General features: G+C 42.9%; 2 protein-coding genes across 2 annotated transcripts in view; one reads left to right on the forward strand and one right to left on the reverse strand.

Annotated features, from left to right (window-relative positions):
• map3k10 (mitogen-activated protein kinase kinase kinase 10) overlaps positions 1 to 3,661 on the reverse strand; it is a 47,948-nt gene extending 44,287 nt beyond the window's left edge. Inside the window, exon 1 of the mRNA XM_085370739.1 lies at positions 1,036 to 3,661. Within this exon, the coding sequence (XP_085226865.1) occupies positions 1,036 to 2,032 (997 nt within the window). The 5' untranslated portion in view covers positions 2,033 to 3,661. The remainder of the gene's footprint in view (positions 1 to 1,035) is intronic.
• A 6,425-nt stretch (positions 3,662 to 10,086) lies between these two features.
• sipa1l3 (signal-induced proliferation-associated 1 like 3) overlaps positions 10,087 to 21,744 on the forward strand; it is a 90,298-nt gene continuing 78,640 nt past the window's right edge. The window contains exon 1 of the mRNA XM_085370458.1: positions 10,087 to 10,222. The gene's annotated coding sequence lies outside the window, so the exon portion shown is untranslated. The remainder of the gene's footprint in view (positions 10,223 to 21,744) is intronic.

Below are 21,744 nucleotides of genomic sequence, written 5' to 3' on the forward strand. Positions count from 1 at the left end.
CATCGCCTGCACATACAGATAATCATCTTCAGACAGTAGTTAATTATTAACCAGTGTATTTCTGCAAATCCCATCTTGCTTTTATTTCTTTTTCTGCTCTTTATATGACCTGATGATCAAACACCACTGGTCAATGAAAGCTTTCAGCAACAAAAATCTTGACTTTTTGCATATTCATGTGCAGAGATGGATAGCTTGCTCAGATTAGAGACTAGTTCACCCGTCTTTGCTCTTAAAAAGAAAAAGGTGCCATGTGTTCTCCTCTCTAGTAAAACACTGTGATGCACACTGGATGAGTCCTGCATATGCTGTTCGTATTATAATATGCCCCTGATACGGCGATCAATAGATTGTGACTGCATCAATCACATTATTCTCGCCTTGAGTCAGTCATTATCAAAGTAAAGTTGTAATTAGTTCACTAAATTGAATCTTCCAAAATGCCATGCATACAAAATTAGGGAGGAAACAAAACCTTAGGCAAATTGATGATAATATAGTCAGCTTTTTGTTTAAAATCCTCTATTGCCACTACTTACAACTGAATGAAGTGGAACACCTGTTTCAAACATCTCGAATAATAATAATAATAATAATAATAATAATAAATGAGCAATTCTGTGTGACTTTGTGTTAGATTAAAGTAGATTTGACCTATAACTCAAGTGTGTGTATATTAAACGGAGGAGCTAAACAGAAGAACTATGTAAGGTTGTGTGTATCCTCACTCCAGCATACACAAAGGTCAGCTTGAAGGTTGCAGTACTGCAAACAATATCTCATCATAATGTCAACATAATCTAAATAACCAGTCACCTTGAGCTGCATGATAACACAACAGCTGAGCAAACTCCTCCTGCTGATCTCACATCATAACAATTTAAAATGTTTATCCACCATTGAGTTCTGCTCTATTCTTCTGTCTCAGTACACGTACATTACATCAAAACCTTTTTTCCAACAACTACACATTTGAAATGTGTTTTAGTATCTTTGTTTGATTACAGAGAAGATAAAAGACTTTGAAGTACTCACTATTACTCGACTTGAGGTCTCTGTGGATGATGGGTACGAACGCCTGGTTGTGCAGATAGTCCATCCCCGTTGCAATCTGGACGGCCCAGTTCACCAAAACTCTCGGGGGGACCTTCTTCCCAGCCAAGGCTCGGTTTAGAGCCCCCCCTCGAGCATACTCCATCACCAAGCACAAGTTGGGCTCCTTCAGGCAGACTCCACGGAGCGCGATAATGTTGGCGTGCCGGAGCATCCAGAACAGCCTGGCCTCCTGCCGCACGCTCTCTGCTGTGACACTGATATCCTCATCTGGGTCCTGCCTGGCAGCCTTAACGGCTACTTCCTCTCCCCGCCACACTCCTTTGTACACTTTTCCAAATCCACCAGCTCCTATCACCTCTTCCAGGAGCAGTTCTGAAAAGTCAATCTCCAACGGACAATCACCCACCCCACCTGCCACCAGTCCTCCTGAAGTCAGCTGCTGGTAATTGGGAGTGTCTCCCCTTGTGACATAGTTGCTTGGAAAGATACCCACCTTGTCCTGGATTTTGCCCGTCCACCAGCCCTCGTCTCCAGACACCTTAGAGTCCTTGGAGAGAACCTCAAGAAGGTCCCCACGCCGCAGGGTTAACTCTTCATCAGCTGTGGCCTCATAGTCAAACACTGCCGTCCAGTAAGGGTTGTTTGCCCCACCTCGATGACCAGAGTGGGAGTCTGGGGAGCCAGAGGAGGAGATGGTGGAGGAGTTCCAGCTGCTACCATTCTCCACCTGCACGACTGGGGCAGGAAACATTGGTGGCGCAGGGGTCATGTTTGGGGGCATGGAAGAGGAAGAGGTAGTAGAGGAAGGGGGCCCAGGGGGAATGAGGCAAGGGGGAGGGGGTGAGCAACAGCCCCCACAGCTGGTGCAGGACAGGGGGGCCGCTGTGCTGCTCGCTCTGCTGTATGGGTTCATGGCAGCCTGACTGCTGTTTGACACTGTTGGCCTGCCCTCGAACAACTCAGGCACAAAATCCATACAGGGCCCATTGACTGAGATGAGCTGCCCTCGACCACCGGAGGAGGGGTGAGGGGAATCAGTGGGTCAGAGAGCAGCGACTGCTCTCCCCCATCACCACATATCGCTGCTGAAACTGTGCCAAATCCTAAATCCTGTCACCGGCTGCTGCTGTGCTGTTGGCACAAAGTGTGGAAGTAACATGAATTCCCAAAGGCAAGTTTATTCAGGGATAACGTACATTACGTCAAACAGAATGGATCCTAACCCCATGCCCCAAAAAACTGATTGTTTTCAAAACTGTCTTGTGAAAAAAAGAAGAAGAAGAAGCTGGCTCAGGAGAGCGTATTTATCTGTGAAGGAGCATAATCAGAGAGATGCCTTCAGGGGTCCTGATCAGCTAATAAACTGTGAATTAAATCCATCCAGTAAAAATCCAGCATTTACAATCTGAGCTCATAATTTTGTTAGAATTTTGATTTATTTGCCCGAATGACCTCTGATGGTTGCCAGACATGTTCCTTGTATAGACTCTTAGGCAAACTGCTGTGGGTGTACGAGCTGAGTGAAATCCTCTGCGCAGAGGTCCTCATTATTTCTCATCCAGCCCCGTATAGATGCACCTCCACTGCCTGCCATCTCCATGAATATAGGCTGTTTTCTCTTCTGTGTTTGGGAATATCCGCGGATATGCGCCCTACATCCAGACAAGCCGGTCCAAGCTAAATCCTACACGCATGGCCACTCAAGAGCCGGTTCAGTGTCCCTGAATAGCCTTCATCAGAAAAGCCTCGTCCATTTTAAGACAGCTGGGCAATTAGTGAAATGAGCCGGCGGCTGGGCGACAGGTAGTCAATACAGAGCTGAGAAAGTGGCACCATGTTCAGCATCCAGCCAAGTCTGAGCATAACAAACCCGCCTCCGTCTCTGTGCAGCGGCCTGATTTAATCGCCTCTGCTGGGCTGCATTGGTGATGGTGACGAGCGTCGGTTTGGACAAGAAATTCTTCCTCACTGGTGACGGGAAAGAAATGCCAGCGTTTATCATTATCCCGTTGCCCTGTTACCGCGCACGATCGCCGAATCTATAGCGGCGTAAGGAAGGTGTGAGCTTTAAATGTCCGCCACTTCTTCAGCGGAGACGGAAACCGTCACATAAGGTTTGCATGGAGGCATTGCGGTATAACAGCTCTACAGGCTATCCGAGGACGAGATGAACAAATCCACTGTCTCCATTTTTCCTCTATCAAGACACATCTGTATCCCACTAATATTAATGATCATAATAATAACAATAATAAAATCCTGTGTGTAAAATGGTGCAGCGTATCCAGGTGCCTCTCGCGTGTTCCGCCTTAAAATGGCTTAATTTTAATACGTAAACAATTACTGTAACCTAACCTGGAAAGTGAAGCCAGCAACATCCACTGACATCGTCGCATGGGCGTACGGTTTACATCCAAGTAAAGGGGCCCATCGAGGTCCTCACAATTTGGCGTCAGATTGACAAAGCGCTCAGGGAGTCTGCGTTCAGCCAGCTGTCTGGAGCTCCACTGTATTCAAAAAGGCTTTTCTCTCTTCCCCCTCTACACACACACACCAAACAGACAAAATATTTCGAGCTCCGAGCTGTCAGTCTGCGGGCTGACTTTGCATTCAAATATGCCGGAGTGCCGTTCACGTACGCTGAAGCGAGCGCTTCCCCCGTCACCGATTCTCTAATCATAGGGATGGCTGCAGCAGGTAACAGGTCCACGCCCGCGATCCCATCGCCTGTGCGCAGATCAGGGTGACGCTCACTGTGCAGGGCGGAGAGTGTAAGACACCGCAGTCTGTTGGAACGGGACTGGACTGTGTTGGTGTGCAAGTGCACCCTGGGTAATGTAGTGTTTGCGTGCTCTCCAGCTGACCTACATCATTCTGGCGGCTGATATAACTAAATAATTAACATTATTACAATCATCGGGAAACGGCTGGCTGTACAGTACATTATTAGCATTATCCTTTAATATACTGTGGCCTACTGTCCACTTAAAACAACCAGATTACAATTCAAATAATGTAAAATATTATATATTATAATATAATGCAATAATAAGATTTTGGAGCTGAAAATAGGGAAGGATATTTTTAGGCTCTAGTTGATAACACGACACAAAAGAGGCATTTTAACCCAACTGGTAGCCCCCTGATTCCCATTGTCCTGCTCCATTGCTTTTAATGTGTGATTTTTAAGCACCAGTGGCAGCTGGTATTTGTCTCATAGGCCATAAAATCACGGATTATAAAGCATTACTTATTTTATTTAGCCTATTAAAATTCAGAAAGCAGTAGCTGAAGGTCTTTTTATTTGATCTAAAAATAAGACCAGAATAGCAGTACAATGCAAAAAAGAAAAAGCAATAAAATAATGTCTTTTTAAACAATAGTGTTCACGCCCATTAATTGTTGAGCTATACTGACCCCTGGTGCGCAGTTAGTGAAACAGAAAGTCTTGAATGGAGTGTCTTATTCAGAAGGGGATCAAACTCTCTAGTCCATCTTTCTTCAAGTTCTTTCTCCCCACTTCTTTTATTACTCTCCACCCTTCATTGCCGCTTTGAATTCAAGGTGTGGTGTCCTTGCCATCCTTTTAGCAACACCCTCCTGTGCGTCAAACTCCACTCTTTATCAGTGCTTAGGTTGCATGCTGTGGTTTATTCTTACATCTTATTAGAAGGGTTTTTTTTTTTGTCACATTATATATTTGACTTGCTGGAAAATTCACATCCTATATTTTCATTATCAACCCCGCCGACGAGGTAATGGCTCAAAAAGTTTTGGATGAATTCTGATAAAACTTTGTAGAGTGTAGAGTGGGGTCATGTTAACAGTCCATTAAAATTTGAGCTGAATCCACCAAGGTTTTCAAGGTCAACTGAAAGATTTATTCATCAAAATTGATAAAAAGCTTTATAACTTCAAAAATATGACTCCTAAAAGTCTGGTATGTCACATTTGACCTTTGACCTCTCCTTTAATAAACCAATCTGAAGGTTGGAGTGATAATATTTGCTATATATAGATATTTTTAAAACTATGTTTCTTACTGCAATTGTTTGTATTGACAAAATATAGGCACATGGAATATATGGCATATGATACACAGACATTATTAGCAATGATTTACAAAGCTCAGAGTCAGTGTTACAATACAAACACTTCATGTCATGTAACAATGCAATTCAATTAAGGAGGTGGTGGGTAAGGAGGTGGTGATTCATTTCAACAAATTACAACAACAGTCGACTCAAGGGGCTTTATATTTTACACACACACACATACATATATATATATATATATATATATATATATATATATATATATATATATATATATATATATATCGAAGAATCCATAGGTCCCTCAACCTATGGATTCTTCGATACCCAACATCCACAATGACGGCGAAACAACTAGTAGCTCAGTGTTCCAACATTCGAAAGAAGGGACTGCTCTCACAGCTAGAGATTGACGAGGTACAACACAAATGCTACGGCAAGGAGGAGTCAGGACGCCAGGTCAGGGGGGAGATATCATCACCCCCACCTGAGATTGGGTACATAGCCCCAAGTGCGATAGGAGAAGGATCGTTGAGTGCGAGAGGAACTGACCTGAAAAATAGGATCATGGCCAAGCTTGAAACCTGGATCCCGCGTAGCCGGTTACCAAGATTACGTGAAGTTCCCTCAGAAGGTCTGCTAGATGATGTTAATGCAGCACTATGGGCAATACCTACAACCACGATTACCGACACTAACAAGCTGATCTACAATACGGCAACAGTGATCAGTGAGATGCTTGGCTACAAGTTGAACAGCGACAAGGGGCAGTACCCTCCATGGAGAAGGAGGCTAGAGGGCAAGATCAAAGTAGCACGGAGGGAGGTTAGCCAACTAACGGAGTTGCAGAAAGGTGCGACAAATAAGGTGCCTAAGAAATACAGCAAGCTGTCCATACCTGAGGCCTTGGAAACTGCCAAGCAAAGACTCACAGCCTTGGCCAGCCGCTTGAGGAGGTACACCAGAGAGATAGAAGGCAGGAGAATAAACCAGCTGTTCTCCACAGAACCAGCAAAGGTGTACTCTCAGTGGCAAGGGAACAATAAGAGAACAGCACCACCAAGGCTGGAGACGGAGCAATACTGGAAGAGCATATGGGAGAAGGATGCAACCCATAACGGCAATGCTCAGTGGCTAGAGGATCTGAGGGCTGACCACAGCGACCTCCCTGAACAGGGTCCAGTAACCATCACAGTGGCAGATATCCAAGAAAGGGTCTCCAGTATGAAGAGTTGGACAGCACCAGGGCCCGACATGGTTCACGCCTACTGGCTGAAGAAGCTGACTGCACTCCACGAGCGTCTGGCAGCACAAATGAACCAGCTGCTAGTTAACGAGAGACACCCGGAATGGCTAACTGAAGGCCGGACGGTCCTGATCCCCAAGGACCCCAAGAAGGGACCGGTCCCCTCCAACTACCGACCAATAACCTGCCTCAGTACTACATGGAAGCTCCTGTCAGGCATCATATCGGCTAAGATGAACAGGCACATGGGTCAATACATGAGCGGGACACAGAAAGGAATTGGCAAGAATACCAGAGGCGCAAAACACCAGCTACTGGTAGACAGAACAATCAGCCGAGACTGCAAGACCAGACTGACCAACCTGTGCACTGCCTGGATTGATTACAAGAAGGCCTATGACTCAATGCCCCACAGCTGGATACTGGAATGCCTAGAATTGTACAAGATCAATGGGACCCTAAGAGCCTTCATCAGGAACTCAATGGGGATGTGGCGTACAACACTAGAGGCCAACTCCAAGCCCATAGCACAAGTCACCATCAAGTGCGGGATCTACCAAGGAGATGCTCTGTCCCCACTGCTGTTCTGCATAGGCCTGAACCCCCTCAGTGAGATCATTAACAAGACTGGCTACGGATACCGACTACGGAACGGAGCAGTTGTCAGCCACCTCCTGTACATGGATGACATCAAGCTGTATGCCAAGAGTGAACGAGACATCGATTCACTGATCCACACTACCAGGCTATACAGCAATGACATTGGAATGTCGTTCGGACTGGAGAAGTGTAGTCGGATGGTAACAAAGAGAGGGAAGGTAGTCAGAACTGAGGGGATTGAACTACCAGAAGGCAACATTGCAGACATAGAGGACAGTTACAAGTACTTGGGGATCCCACAGGCGAATGGGAACCATGAAGAGGCCGCTAGAAAAGCTGCAACCACCAAGTACCTGCAGAGGGTCAGGCAAGTCCTGAGGAGTCAGCTGAATGGTAAGAACAAGATCCGGGCCATCAACACGTACGCCCTGCCCGTGATCAGGTACCCTGCTGGGGTAATAGGCTGGCCAAAGGAGGAGATAGAAGCCACTGACATAAAGACAAGAAAGCTCCTTACCATGCATGGAGGGTTTCACCCCAAATCCAGCACCCTGAGGCTGTACGCTAAGCGGAAGGAAGGGGGCCGGGGACTGGTGAGTGTCAGCACCACAGTCCAGGATGAGACAACGAACATCCAAGAATACATTAGGAAGATGGCCCCAACTGACCGAGTGCTCAGTGAATACCTCAGGCAGCAGAAACCCAAGAAAGAGGAGGGAGACGAGGAACCATCATGGAAGGACAGGCCCCTGCACGGTATGTACCACCGGCAGATAGAGGAGGTGGCTGATATCCAGAAATCCTACCAGTGGCTGGACAAAGCTGGACTGAAAGACAGCACAGAGGCACTAATCATGGCAGCACAAGAACAAGCTCTGAGCACAAGATCCATAGAGGCTGGGGTCTATCACACCAGGCAAGACCCCAGGTGCAGGCTGTGTAAAGATGCCCCAGAGACAATCCAGCACATAACAGCAGGGTGCAAGATGCTAGCAGGCAAGGCATACATGGAACACCATAACCAAGTGGCCGGCATAGTGTACAGGAACATCTGTGCCGAGTATAACCTGGAAGTCCCGAGGTCAAAATGGGAGATGCCCCCAAGGGTGGTGGAGAATGACCGAGCTAAGATCCTGTGGGACTTCCAGATACAGACGGACAAAATGGTGGTGGCTAACCAACCGGACATAGTGGTGGTAGACAAACAGAAGAAGACGGCCGTAGTGATCGATGTAGCGGTTCCGAATGACAGCAATATCAGGAAGAAGGAACACGAGAAGCTGGAGAAATACCAAGGGCTCAGAGAAGAGCTCGAGAGGATGTGGAGGGTGAAGGTAACAGTGGTCCCCGTGGTAATCGGAGCACTAGGTGCGGTGACTCCCAAGCTAGGCGAGTGGCTCCAGCAGATCCCGGGAATAACATCGGAGATCTCTGTCCAGAAGAGCGCAGTCCTGGGAACAGCTAAGATACTGCGCAGGACCCTCAAGCTCCCAGGCCTCTGGTAGAGGACCCGAGCTTGAAGGATAAACCGCCTGCAGGGGCGTGCTGGGTGTTTTATATACAGCTTGTTAGTCTCGGTTATGGTGGCCATAGGTATCGTCCGTAGTGCTGCATTAACATCATCTAGCAGACCTTCTGAGAGTACTTCACGTAGTCTTGGTAACCAGCTACGGGGGTCCAGGTTTCAAGCTTGGCCATGATCCTATCTTTCAGGTCAGTTCCCCTCGCACTCAACGATCCTTCTTCTATCGCACTTGGGGCTTGGTACCCAATCTCGGGTGGGGGTGATGACATCACCCTCCTGACCTGGCGTCCTGGCTCCCCCTTGCCATAGCATTTGTGTTGTACCTCGTCAATCTCTAGCTGTGAGAGCAGTCCCTTCTTTCGAATGTTGGAACACTGAGCTACTAGTTGTTTCGCCGCCATTGTGGATGTTGGGTATCGAGGATTCCATAGGTCATCATCCTATTCATGTAACCCTTCCACCAGGGTTACTTGCGTAGTAGCATTCCAACAATGCCCTATTTTCATGTCTTGCCCACCGATGCCTTATTCCAGTAGCCCACTTCTCGTCAGGGTGCCCTGGGTCCTCAACACTTGAGGCGGATCTTGCTGATCCGGGCGATGCCTTCATATCAGTCTCAAATAAAGCAGTTTTTAATGTGTGTTATTTTTGTGTTATTATCTCAAAACTTTATTTTAAGAAGTTGAAATATACAGTGAGATTTACTGTTTAAAAAAAGCTCTCTGGAAAAGAAAGAAAATCAATCAACAGTATAAATATAAAAATAAATAAATATATCCAAATTCTTTCAAACAAATAGTTATATATCATTAACTTAGTTATTATTCATTTCAGGTTAATCGCTCAGCATTTCAAATCAGCAACCACAAGGGTGTGCTATTGGCCTATTTGTGAACTTGACATGACACTGAGTAAAAACTTATTGGGCTGTGCAGTAAAACGCTCTGTCCACAGTTTAAAAGAAACAAAATAAAACAAAATACATTTACTCAAGTACATAACAATACGGGGATATTCCATTCTGCTTCTTGATACTATTCCACCAGTTCAGATTCTGTTTTTTATTTTTTACTTTATTTTTTACTTTGTAGACTCAGATTATTCATACAACATATTATTTAGTATTTAGTATTTAGTATTTATTTATTTATTGTCATTGTCAAGAACAATGAAATTGCGTTTGGGGCTTCCATTATAAACAAATAAATGATAACTAAGTATTATTGGTTAGGATAAGATGGAAGTTTGTAAATGAAAGAAAAAAGCGCACCATCGTTATCTGTAACAATAGGTCTAATGTATAAGCCAATACTATAAAAATAATTTACTTGTGCTACTCTGCCTTCAAAATAACAGCGTGAATAGTTTTCGTTCATAAATAAACCGTACAAAAGCACAATAAATTAAATTAATACTTGGTGTTCTGATTATTGTACTCTACTTATTGTAATCTGATACTTGTACTCTGCAGTATTACCACTTGTATTTACTACGTGTTTCCACGGCTCCAGGAGCAGCAGCGTGCCGCCCCCTGTGTTACTATCAGTAGTTTGCGCCAGTCGGAGTTACGCATGCGCAGTGAGTGCGGGCGCAGCTTCGCCGTGGTTTCGGTTGAGAATTCTTGGCAACGTCTCACTTGGTGAACAGGCAGCAGACCGTCGGGCAACGGCTGTTTCCACAATGTCTGGAGGATTATTTTAACGGAGCTGGAAGTGAGCGGAAACCCTGGAGCAGCGAAAGGTAAGCCGTGTGTGCTCTCTTGGTTTTCACTGAGCAGTTTTGGGTGAGCAGCCGGGGATATTCAAAAGCGCTGAAAAGTGGCGAGCGAAGTGAACGTTAGTGAGCCAAAGCAAACATTGAGAGGAGAGGCAGCCGAGCCGAGCAGACCAACTTCAGTCAATGCGGAGAGCAGCCTCTTTACTACGGCTCAGTCGCGGTTCTCAGTCCCGCCAGGAGCCGTTTTCACCGGGTCCGTGCTCCACTTTGACCTCCAGCTTCTCAGCAAAGTATATACATACTCTCAAATGTGCCGCTGCACGCAAAAATTATTAAGGAGAAAATATTCCACAACCTTCGCGATCCTTAAGGGGCCAGTGCGCATGCTCATGGGGCTCTGCAGACTTCGGATTTGTAGTTTTTCGTACCTGAGTTAATCACAGTTGCGAGGGCCAAGAGAAAAACGGTAAAACTACAAGTTCCAGACAATGGGAGCTTTGTTTGGGAGCCAGCTAGTTAGCCTGGACGAGCTTTGAATTTCGAGTAGTTTTTCCTACAAACGGAAGTTGCCTTGGCTGGATATTGGATCCAGCATGAGCGGCATGGGAAATATTTTGGCTGCACCGCATATTTAAGGAGGAGGGGTGGGGAGACGAGTTCATTAGTTGTAGATGGAAGTGGTTTGTCATGAAAGGGTATGCAACACGTTTTAATTGATTGTGCTTACGCGTGTGTGTGCATGCAGACGCTCAGCTGTCAGAGGACCTGTGTGCAGGATTTGTAAGTGCATTGTAGATATGCATGCTTCTGTGTGTGTGCTTAGTCGATTGTGTGTACGCAGAATGGGAGATGATAATGCCTCAGTGTGTGTGTCATCTCCCTTTCATTGAGATCCTCCGTGTTGCTGCTGTACCCCCTCCACCCCCAAAGCCCTCAGAAAACGACACGTCGAGTATGAGGATGATGGATTTTGTCGGGCAAGAGCAGCAGAGCATGGCAGCACTGCACATATTCAAGGCATCATTTGCTGTGGTCGCCTCTCGTCTGGAACTAATGGAATAATGATTACCAGGAAAATGTGAGAATCATGTGCCAATGCCTTAACCTGGTTATCCTGTACTGTCCACTGTTTGCTGTACTATTGGGGAAATCCTGTATTTCACGTCCAGTTTAAGGGGAAATCAGGATTGGATGTTGCCTGTGCTGTTCACTGTAGTAACGACATGGTTTTCCTCATTGTAAATACAGTTTTTGATCAGTGGATGTACACCGAGCTGCAAGAGTCAGCCATTCAGTGATCTGTGTTTCCGTTGTTTTCATCCTTTCCATGGGTGTTTGGAAAGCTTGCATATTAAAAGCCAAACTAAGCACAATGGCTATTTTTGGTCAAGGAAAATATTAGGCAGTTGCTTTAGCTGGGAATCCAAAATGCATTATAGTTATCGACTGAGCAAAAGTTATGTACCCTCTTCGCAGTATAAGATAAATAGAAACTGAATGGTGAATGCAAACCTGATGAAACTGTATAATTAAAATATACCTAACATACAATATATGGACTCAATATGTATTGGGCCACCTACACATAATACCTACAGAAGCTTTTAAATCTTTCTACAAGATTTTGGAGGATGCTGTTGGGAATTTGTCAGGTCAGACACTTCTGTGAGCAGAGGCCCCCATTCTAGTTCATCCTGAAGGTACCGTATTTTTTGGATCATAAGGCGCACTGGATTATAAGGCGCATTAAGCGGAACAAAACAGTCAGATAAGACAAACTTTACTCAACTCATTCTTCTTGCTTACGCCACTTCCGTACCACTGATTCATTAATGTTGAATTCTCTTGCAGCTGCTCTATTCCCATGTTGTTGCAGTATATTAATGACTAACCTCGTATTGTGGATGGATTATCTCAGTTGTTCTCCTGACTGACGTTTGGTCCGTTTACAGCATCCTGCCATGCGATTGCATTTGTCCCCAACCCTCAGGAACCCTCACATTAATTTCTGTTGAGCAAAAAAAAAAAAAGGTTAGCATTCATCCTCCAGCTTCACTGTGTTTCTGTTATGCTAACATAGCTGTGTCGCTAGCGATCACGTAGCGCATCATTATATACCAGCTAGCCAAATTTCAGTAACCCTACAAACGTCACTGCTTTTTAGTTTTCTGTCTTCATTTATGTTGGAAGTGATAGCAGAGCTGTATGTTTTAATTTTTTTTGGAAATCTCTCAGTCAGAACATGCTATATCATGTTTATGTGGAAACTAGCGAGCTAACTTCCTGCTTCTAACTTCTAACTCCATTAAATTTAATACATTCTGTTTTCATGGATGCCGGGATGTTAAACTTAATTGTTACACCTAGTAAAGCAGCAACGCTCATCATTTTATTAAAGATGAAAGAATTTAGACGGTTTTTAACTCTGAGTGATGCCGCAGTGCTCGCTTGACTTTGGGACCTGAAGAGGACAGACTTTTTTGGACCCAGATTACTCTGAGTCTGTGAGGCTCCTGATTACAGTAGCCATAATGCTCTGACAATCCATCAAGCAGTACGGCTTCGTAGCTTACCAAAGTCATACTAAAACATTTTTGACAGATTTTTGAGTAGGGCTGTGCAATATGACCAAAATCTCATATCCCGATATAAGACATTTATCGTCCCTACAACGATATATAGCACAAAAATTTTACATTTTCTGTAAATTCTGTGAATCTTGGGTAACTCGACTGGCGTGAAGAAACCTGGTGGCTCTTTTTTGCTCATCCGTAAACACCCTGCATACTATTTCACGTGATTCATTTTATTTTGAAGAATCTCAACAGGATCTTCAGCTTTATTGTGAAAGGTTTATGTGGAAAATAAACAAGCGGATGGAGCCACGTGATCGTTGTTGCTAACGACAACGCATAAAAGCAGTTGCTTGTCCATCCATTGTCAGAATCAGAGAGACTTTATTTATCCCCAAGGGGCAATTAAGTGTGGTTGTTTTAAATATAAGAGGGAAAGCTTTAAGAAATTAAAATTAAATATTGCCTACAGTGCTGTAGGTACATCTTAGCTGCAAACCCCTTTGAAACCCTACGCTATGCATAACCTGGCGTACACTTCTCTGGAAATTTAACTGGATATTGAATTGATGCAGCCCGCAACTATTGACTGACTGGGCTGTTCATTACAGCTGATTCGTCTTATGTATTTCCGCCTACTTTTTAGCCTTAGTTTTTGAATTTATCATTGAGACGATAACAGTCATAGCCTCAATATAAGAACTCATGCATGTCAGTAAGTTCTTGAAGGGAAATTGGCAAACCTATGGGAGTGGATTTGAGGAGATGTACAAAGAAGTGGAAAAACTTGAGGGATAAATGTTTGCCTCTGGGAAGAAAAAAAAAAATACCCACATTAAAGAGAAGGGACCCAGGAGGGGAAAACAAGCCAGAAGTTTATTTGTTTCTATTGTGGCATGTATAAAACACTGGGGACGTGACCAGATACGCAAGCATGCTGGCAACAGCACTGGCCACTTACGTAGGTTACATCGTAGGCTCTGTAAAGATTCAAATCAACTGTCAAAGTGTTTGCGTTGAAGTTATGATCTTAATGCCAGAGGGGGTGTGAAACTCATTGAGTCAGCAGAGAGTTGGTGACTTTCACACACTATGCTTCTTAGCACTCTGTGACCCCACTCTGTAACTGTCAACTGTGGTTGCCACTTTGTGGCTGAGTTGCTGTGGTTCCTAATCACTTCCACTTTGTAATACTGCTTAAAGGTGGCCATGGAATATTTATACTTGGTTTCATTTTTCTCCAGATGGGTGAAGTTGTGTTAAAAAAATTGCATTAACGACCTTCAGTCTTATTTTAGAATTATTTGTATATCCGCCTGTTTGGGAGATGTGTATTCTTTCAAATGCAAAAACTGTGACACCAAATGTTCTTGATGAGCTGCTTAAGGGACCTTTTATGAACCTGTATACAGGGGGATGCAGCCACTGGTGTGAACTGACCCTTTTCATGTGCCAGAGTAGTAACTTGATAATGATGTCTCTGTTCTGTGAACATGCCTCAGTAATAACTTTACAATATGAGGGGGATGAGGAAGCTAAAGTGAATTAGCAACTTTTAGCTAAAGCTGTGTTGTTGTTGTTTTGTTTGGGGTTTTTTGTAAGGAAAGAGATTTTTCAGAAAAAAGGCTGTTGAAGTTTGTTGTCTTGGAGCTGAAAATCGTTGTAGTTTAAAGTTATTTGTTTTTTGGGGTTATTTGATAGGGGGGAAAGTGATACTCTGAAATATCCATGTATTAATTATGTCTTCCAATAACAGCATTCTCATAAGCTTATGCTTATGAGGAAGCTGCCTTGTTGAATACAGTGGTGTAGATAGACATTGTCGTTCTGCCTAACGGCGTTATATGTATGTAGCTACAGAGCAACCACATGCATAATATGCTCAATATTGTCAGCAGATGCAACACTCCATCACCAGAAATCTGACAACGAGCCAACTAAACAACAACAGCTGTATGCAAGCTGCATTTTGCATACAGCATTAACTGTTTAAACTTCACCTTTCCTATCAAAATATGTTGATACAGCTGTAAGAATTCATGTGTTTCACCTGCATGCATTTTATCTAAAATACGTTTCGCTGAGTGTGACATGGGCTTGGAAAGTCTTGTATGGTCTTTTGGGTCTATCTAAGCATGTTTTTGTTTCTCTTAAAGCAATGATATCATGTTAATTTGCGTTGACCTCATAACCCATGACCCATGTAGGATTGTTGCAAAGCGCCTACAGGAGTCAGTTTGTAGCAGATAACTCTTGCTTTCAGTCTGTGATCTTTTAAGACATCCTATATTTTCTGCTACATATTTTTGGTGTTTCATTGCATGCAGCTGCAGGAACAAAGACTGCTGTCTTCAAAGGGAGGTGAATGTGGGCCACCTGAGTTATTTCGCCTGTAAACATTTTGTTGAATCACAGCATTCTATCTTGGCAGAGGTGACTCATCAGTTGTTGATTTTCCCCTTTTCCTTTTTTTCTTGACAAAGATTTCAAGGAACGTACTCATGGCCATGCAGTCGTGGTCATCTGTGGGAGGAACAAAGCAATCTTTCCAAGATCGTGATTTATTTTTTTTATTTTTTTAACACCAGTAAAAGCTGCGTTTTGGCATCAGCAATGGTTGTAGCTCTCTTTCCTAGCCGCGACACCTTGGCCGTCCTCCTGCCGTTTGTAATTTTAGAACGCAAAATCTCTTGCCAGGTTTCTTTTTAATCCTTCAAGGCGTCTTAGTTAAATAGAGGTTAATAGAAGTGAATAACTGTGTGTGCTCACTGTGTACATGACATCCATCACAATCACTGGGTGTATCCTGATAGGTCACAGAGAGGGAGCACAAACCTTGAGGCTATGGATGCCATCTGGTCTAAGTCAGGTTCCACAGTGATGCTGCATATGTGCATAAGTTTGTGTTTAAAGTGGGTCTTTAACTAGAACTCGGGCTAGCTACTGTCTTCTGTTCTTTATTGGAGTGTATTTCAAATTGCATTCTGTGTTTGTTGCTGGCTCATAGTCTTTTTATAGCCTTTATAAACCGACACTGTGACACAGGTTAAACCAGTGCTGGCAGTTAATCTGAATGGATCTGCGCACGTCAGCACACCTGACATCACAGCCTCCACCCAGCTTGCGGTGAGGGCATTAATTGACTGTGATCAACAGGTAGTTTTACCGAAGGTGTAGTTTTGTGTGTGTGTGTGTGTGTGTGTGTGTTTGGTGATGATTTCTTATTTTTGAAATAATAAACCTTCCAGATAAAACAATTTGTACATCAACTCTTTTTCCATCAAAAAAGTGCATTTCTTTCACCATTTATTCAGGACATCTACTAATCTGAAGGTCGGTGGTCCGATTTCTAGCTCTTCTAGTCTGCTTGCCAAAGTATCCTTGGCTCTGAGTCTCTCTTGATTCACGCATCAAGAGAAACTCTGAGTTTCTCTTGATGCGTGAATGTATGTGACTGTTGGATAGAAAGGACTTAGACATGTATGTGAATACATGTTGTATAAAGGTTCTTTGCGTGCTGAAGTATAAAAGCATTATACAAGAACCAGTTCATTTACCATTTGCCAGGGCTTGTCATGGTCATTTTTATCATCTCGGTAAAAACCCTTGAACAGTGTTACTGGACTTTATCATGGTGTTTTTCAAGCCTGAAGGTTTGTTTCTGCTCCTAAAGTTAATTTTCATTTAAATACTATTCATTTTCTGGCAGAAGTTAAACATTACAATTAATGTACTGTAAAACGTTATGCGGTTGTATGTCAGATAAATAACATGGGTATATGTTATAAAATTAAATCCTAATTCAGATTAGGGCTGCCACGATTTGTCGACTAGTCATGATTACGTCGACTATCAAAATCGTCGACGACTGATTTAATAGTCGACGCGTCGTTTGAAGCTTTGTACGATCACAAAAGCCGCAGGAATAAGTACTAGGATTTAAGAGTGTAATAACGGACTGAAACAGGAGATGGCAGCACTGAATGTACAAGGATGCCAGCTGCCGTTAAACCCCGAAGAAGAAGTAGCAGCTCTGTCCCAGAATTCATAGCGCAGCCCAGCTCAGTTTCCAACAATGGCAGCAGCTACTTAGTTTTAATGTTACTCTTATTATTCTTTCTGGGTCACAAAATAAACGTTCAACATATTTTCAGGCGAGAATGTAGCTGTGTAAATCTCAAATATCTGCTCAGTTTATCAGGACACCACATATTTTCAAAAGCGCTCCGACATTTTCGGAGACATCTGTTACCCACTAGCTCGATAGCTAGCCGGGGGCAAGGCTCACTAGAGCCGGTGAGAACACCGGACTCCCAGCAAATCGTTTTCAAACCCACTGCCGTCTTTCGCTACTCAGGTTAAACATGATATATAAGTCATTTAGATAACTTAAAAATGTTATTGTTTGGCTTTTTTCAGTATTTTATTTGTTCCTGAGTAAATCTGTTTGGCTGAGATTAAAGTTATAGTTTTTACACAGCTGAATAAACGTCAAGCAGACAACTGATTATCAGAAGTGTGAGATGCTCGAGAATATACTCCGGTGTCCCGTTATATTATAGATAGCAAGGAGTTTATTAAATTTCACCGAAACAATCTGCAAATTTGCTAAATCTGCTAAAATTTAATAAACTATCATCTTGTCTTTATTTTTAGTTAGCACATACCTTAAACACTTAAAGCTGTAAGCTAATGATAGTTATATAAGAGCAGATGCACGCTGGTGCAATAAGCTGTAGGTTTTATGTCCAATGGATGATGATCCGATTAGTCGACTAATCGCAAAAATAATCGGTGACTAGTCGACTATCAAAATAATCGTTTGTGGCAGCCCTAATTCAGATCAGTCAAAAGTTTTAAGTGTCACAGAACAATGCAAACAAAATAAAAGGCTAAATTCTTTGGTTACTTAAAAATGAATAATGTAATATAATACCAAACAAAATCTCCAAAAAACTTCCTCTATACAATGTCTTTTCTTCTGCATAGATTCAAAATATTTTACTTTGTTGGGAAACAACCCACAAATAAATGGCCAATACACATATATGTGTATATATCCTCAACACAAATGCTAGAAACTTTTAAATGTAAGCAAAGGAAAACTTGAACAAAGCCAATATTTACTCAGTTGTAGTCCACGTTTTCTCCAATGAAGAAAGAAAAGAGAAAAAGCACAAGAAGTGCAGTTAATAGGGGTGCAACGATACACAAAATTCACGGTTCGGTTCGATTCGATACTTTGGTGTCACGGTTCGATATTTTTTCGATACAAAAAAAATGTTCATGCCTTTTTAATTTGTCATTTATTAAAATTATAAATATATATTTTAACTCAAAAGTACAGTTTTTAAATTTAACCCTAACCCTTGTGCGTGTTTTTTTTATTTTGACAGCGAATGCGCACCTGCGGACCACTTATGTGCAGCCCTGGTTATTTCGCTTGTCATATTGCAGCCACAGAAATTCTTTTGTCCATGAAACCATAAAGCTGCACTTTCTTTTTGCCTTATAGTCTGATTTGTCATAACTTCTCCGTTTTGTGGTAAGCTTTTCTTTGGCTGTCACTTCTTCACCCTGACCTGTCTTATTTGGCTCAGCAGAACTAAAATATATATCTGTCTGTGAAGGTTCTCAGTCATCCAGGTCATCGTAGTCAAATATAAATCCTGCTGCTTTTACACACGCACTCACATAAGCTCAGCGATTCTCTGCGCGATCAACCTCTCACATGTTTAAGCTTGCTGCGGGAGATTTCACTTGTCATGTTTGCATAGTAAGCTAACGATTAATAAGACGATGTCAGAGGAATTGGTGCACAAATTATCATCACTCACAGATCAGTGCTGTCGCTCTCTATACACAGTTCGCACGATTGCAAAGTGAAAGCAAAAAAACAAGCGCAAATTCAAACGCGATTTCAATATGTCACATATTGGCAGTGGCTCACCGATGCCAATGACATAATTACCCAGCTACATTTCTGAAAGAATGCAAAAGCATTGACATATATTTTTCCTTCCTACAATAGCCCGACGGGCAGGGAAGAGATAGATTTTGGTAGCCCGACTGAAAAAATCGCTAGCCCCAGGACGTCAGGCTAGCGATATTGCAAGCCCTGTATCTGATTGAGGAATCACTCATCTTTGGAAAAGAGAGTTTATTACAGAGAAATGTCTCTTTCCAAAATAAAAGCTATACTATCCGCTTCTTCTGGGCTATATTCTCAGCAGCATAAGGAGAATCATGTGCTAACAGCTGTCTAAATGACTCGGCTAAAGTTAGTAGCATGCTTGTTGTTTTTGTCTTTGCACTAGGATGATGTCGGCGTAAATGTGCAGTCATATTCGTTGTGTTCCCACTAGTGCTTTCAGGTTAATCTCGTTGAAATGACCTTAACGCCACAACACGGCAAATCTCCGTTAACGAGCTACCGCGGATCGCCCCGTGCATGGGGCTAGACGGCCAACACGTTAACGAGCTAACTGCGCTAACACACTAGTTCCCACCCATGTAATTGAGCATTGCATGGCACATCCAACATACTGTTTTACTTTAGTCCATGACTCGCTTACCTTCAGGGTCATACGTCACATGAAAACCAAAATAATTCCAAACGCCAGATCTGAATGAGGGTGGGGGAGGTGCCCTGCGCTCTTCCTTCTGACTATGCTGTCTGTGTTGAGCGCTCAGTGGATCTGCGCTCGACAGTGCAGCCTAGGCGGAGTAGTCGAACACAGATTCACTGAGAACTCAACACAGACAGCATCGTCAGAAGGAAAGTTGATAAAATAAATTACAAATGTTGTATTGTTCGATACATATGCGTACCGAACCGAAAGCACTGTATCGAACGGTTCAATATCGATACGAATATCGTTGCACCCCTAGCAGTTAAGTGTGCAGTGAGGGTCATATGGATAGTATGTGCAGCTAGACCACAAATCCAATGTGGTATCGAGCTGTCATAAGATGAGCGGCAGTGTTCAACCTGACAGGGGTCTGGCCTGCTATAAAGCTACAGGGTTAACTCAGAAACAGGTGTCAACACTTCTCCCATTTTGCCTTCCCTGCCTGCTGCTGCTGAGGGCTGGATGCCTCATTTGTATTGGCGTAAAGCGTCTAAAAGCTGAGTTGCTCTTTTGCTCAGCGCAGCAGCAAACCAAGCGAGCCATTTAAAAAGTGTGTTTCAGAGTGCGCCTTGTCTAAAAGCACCTTTACACCCTGTATTTACTTTGTGAATCCATATATAGAAATCTCTAGGCTTTTTGCCATTGCTCTATATCCTCTGTAGTGTTTTCAACAAGCAACCATCAATTTCATTTTTGTTTACACTGCATGCAAATAAGTTGAAATGTCTCGACAGAGATTGTTTTAATCTTTATGTAGCAGGCACCTTGTGGATGCAGGTACATGGGGATTGGGGGTGTGTGTGGAAGGAAAGTGCAGTCAATTAAAATACAGTTAGATTTAATTAAAGGTAGAATACAGTTGCAGAGCAGTAATCTGTAACATACAGATGTGTGTACATATAAGGTAGAATAGTAAGAGGCAATAAGAGAGAGAGGAGGACAGAAATGTAGAGGTATTGTGTGGGTGTAATAAGTGTGAGTTCAACAGAAAGGACAGAAAATTGCATTTCATTTGATAATGATGTAATGTAGTGTAGTTTTATGTAATATTGTGGTTACAGTGTGCTAAGTCACAGTTTCTATGAGCAGTCAGCATGAACATGTTTTTGTCTAACTGAAAATATATTTCTGTATACATGAATGTATATATATCATTTTATATACATGTAGATTGGACTCAGCAGCATCTTTGTGTATGCAACAAGCTCTTGTTTGCAAACCTAATGAAAGTTGTTTAGATACTGTGCATAAACACATGCTGAATGGTTGTTCTGTGTTAGAGTTCAGGTGTACAGTTTAATATCAAATAGCATTAGATGAGTGACAGCATTACAGCCCACCCCCCTCCACTCTCTTTGATGTATTTTCCCTCAAGGGTTTTGTCCATAAGTCAGCATTCATGATGGTATCAGGAGGCCAGAGATTTACAGAGGGAGGTGCACATGAAATGAGTCTCTGCTTTATGGCCTCTTGTGCAGTGATAAAACATCTTCTAGGAAGGCAGCTGATCTGTGAAAACTGCCTCCTCTTTTTTTTCTCATTCCCTCAGTGGTCAAATTCTCTTAAGGTGTTGTTTACCCATCTGTGTCTTCTTGTCAGAGAAGAGAATGAATCAGATAATCACAGGCCTGTGCCACTTTCTTTCTTTAAAAGAGGTCTTTTTAGCAGCACAGGCTATGTCCTAGGCTCCATCTTTCTCCTCTGAATGTGTTTGACTCGGGTAAATATAGCCTGTTGGTTTTAGCTCGAGGATAAACCCAGATGTTGAGGAGGCCTGTCTTGCCACAGGTTGGCCTGCGTCCGCTTCGTGGTCATCGTTGGTAACAGAGGGGAGAGTGAGAGAATGAAAGAGAGAGAGAGAGAGAACCACATCGTCCATCCACAAAACACTTAAATAGTGTTACTGACTTAACTCTCAGCTTGTGACAGGGTTAAAGCAGATCCACTGGCTACAAAGGCATTTAGACAACCTGATAAAGTGCTGTACATAAAGAGTGATTTTCACAAGACTGTAATGCAGTCCATTCGGTAATTTAAAGTGAAGGCCACGCTACAGATTTATAAATGGATATCTACTCCAGAAGAGTCTGTACTTAGCCCTGACAGGCAGTGAGTTTAAATATGAACACTTAGATCTGTCCTTTTTGAAACAGAGAAGGACTAAAATTTACATGAGTGTTAGAAAACTGGATTCAATTTTTTGAGGATTATCCGAATTCTTACATTAAATCTGAGCGCATGAAAAATAGGAATAGCTTCACCAATTGGCTATAGACTTGCTTTATCCCTGAACAGCACTGAATGTCCTCACCTTTATGACATTAAGAGCTCTCAGCTGTTA

Source organism: Diplotaxodon limnothrissa, linkage group LG14 (assembly GCF_057381915.1).
Source record: "Diplotaxodon limnothrissa isolate DT_005_m linkage group LG14, D_limnothrissa_male_GT1.1, whole genome shotgun sequence".
Lineage (NCBI taxonomy): Eukaryota > Metazoa > Chordata > Actinopteri > Cichliformes > Cichlidae > Diplotaxodon > Diplotaxodon limnothrissa.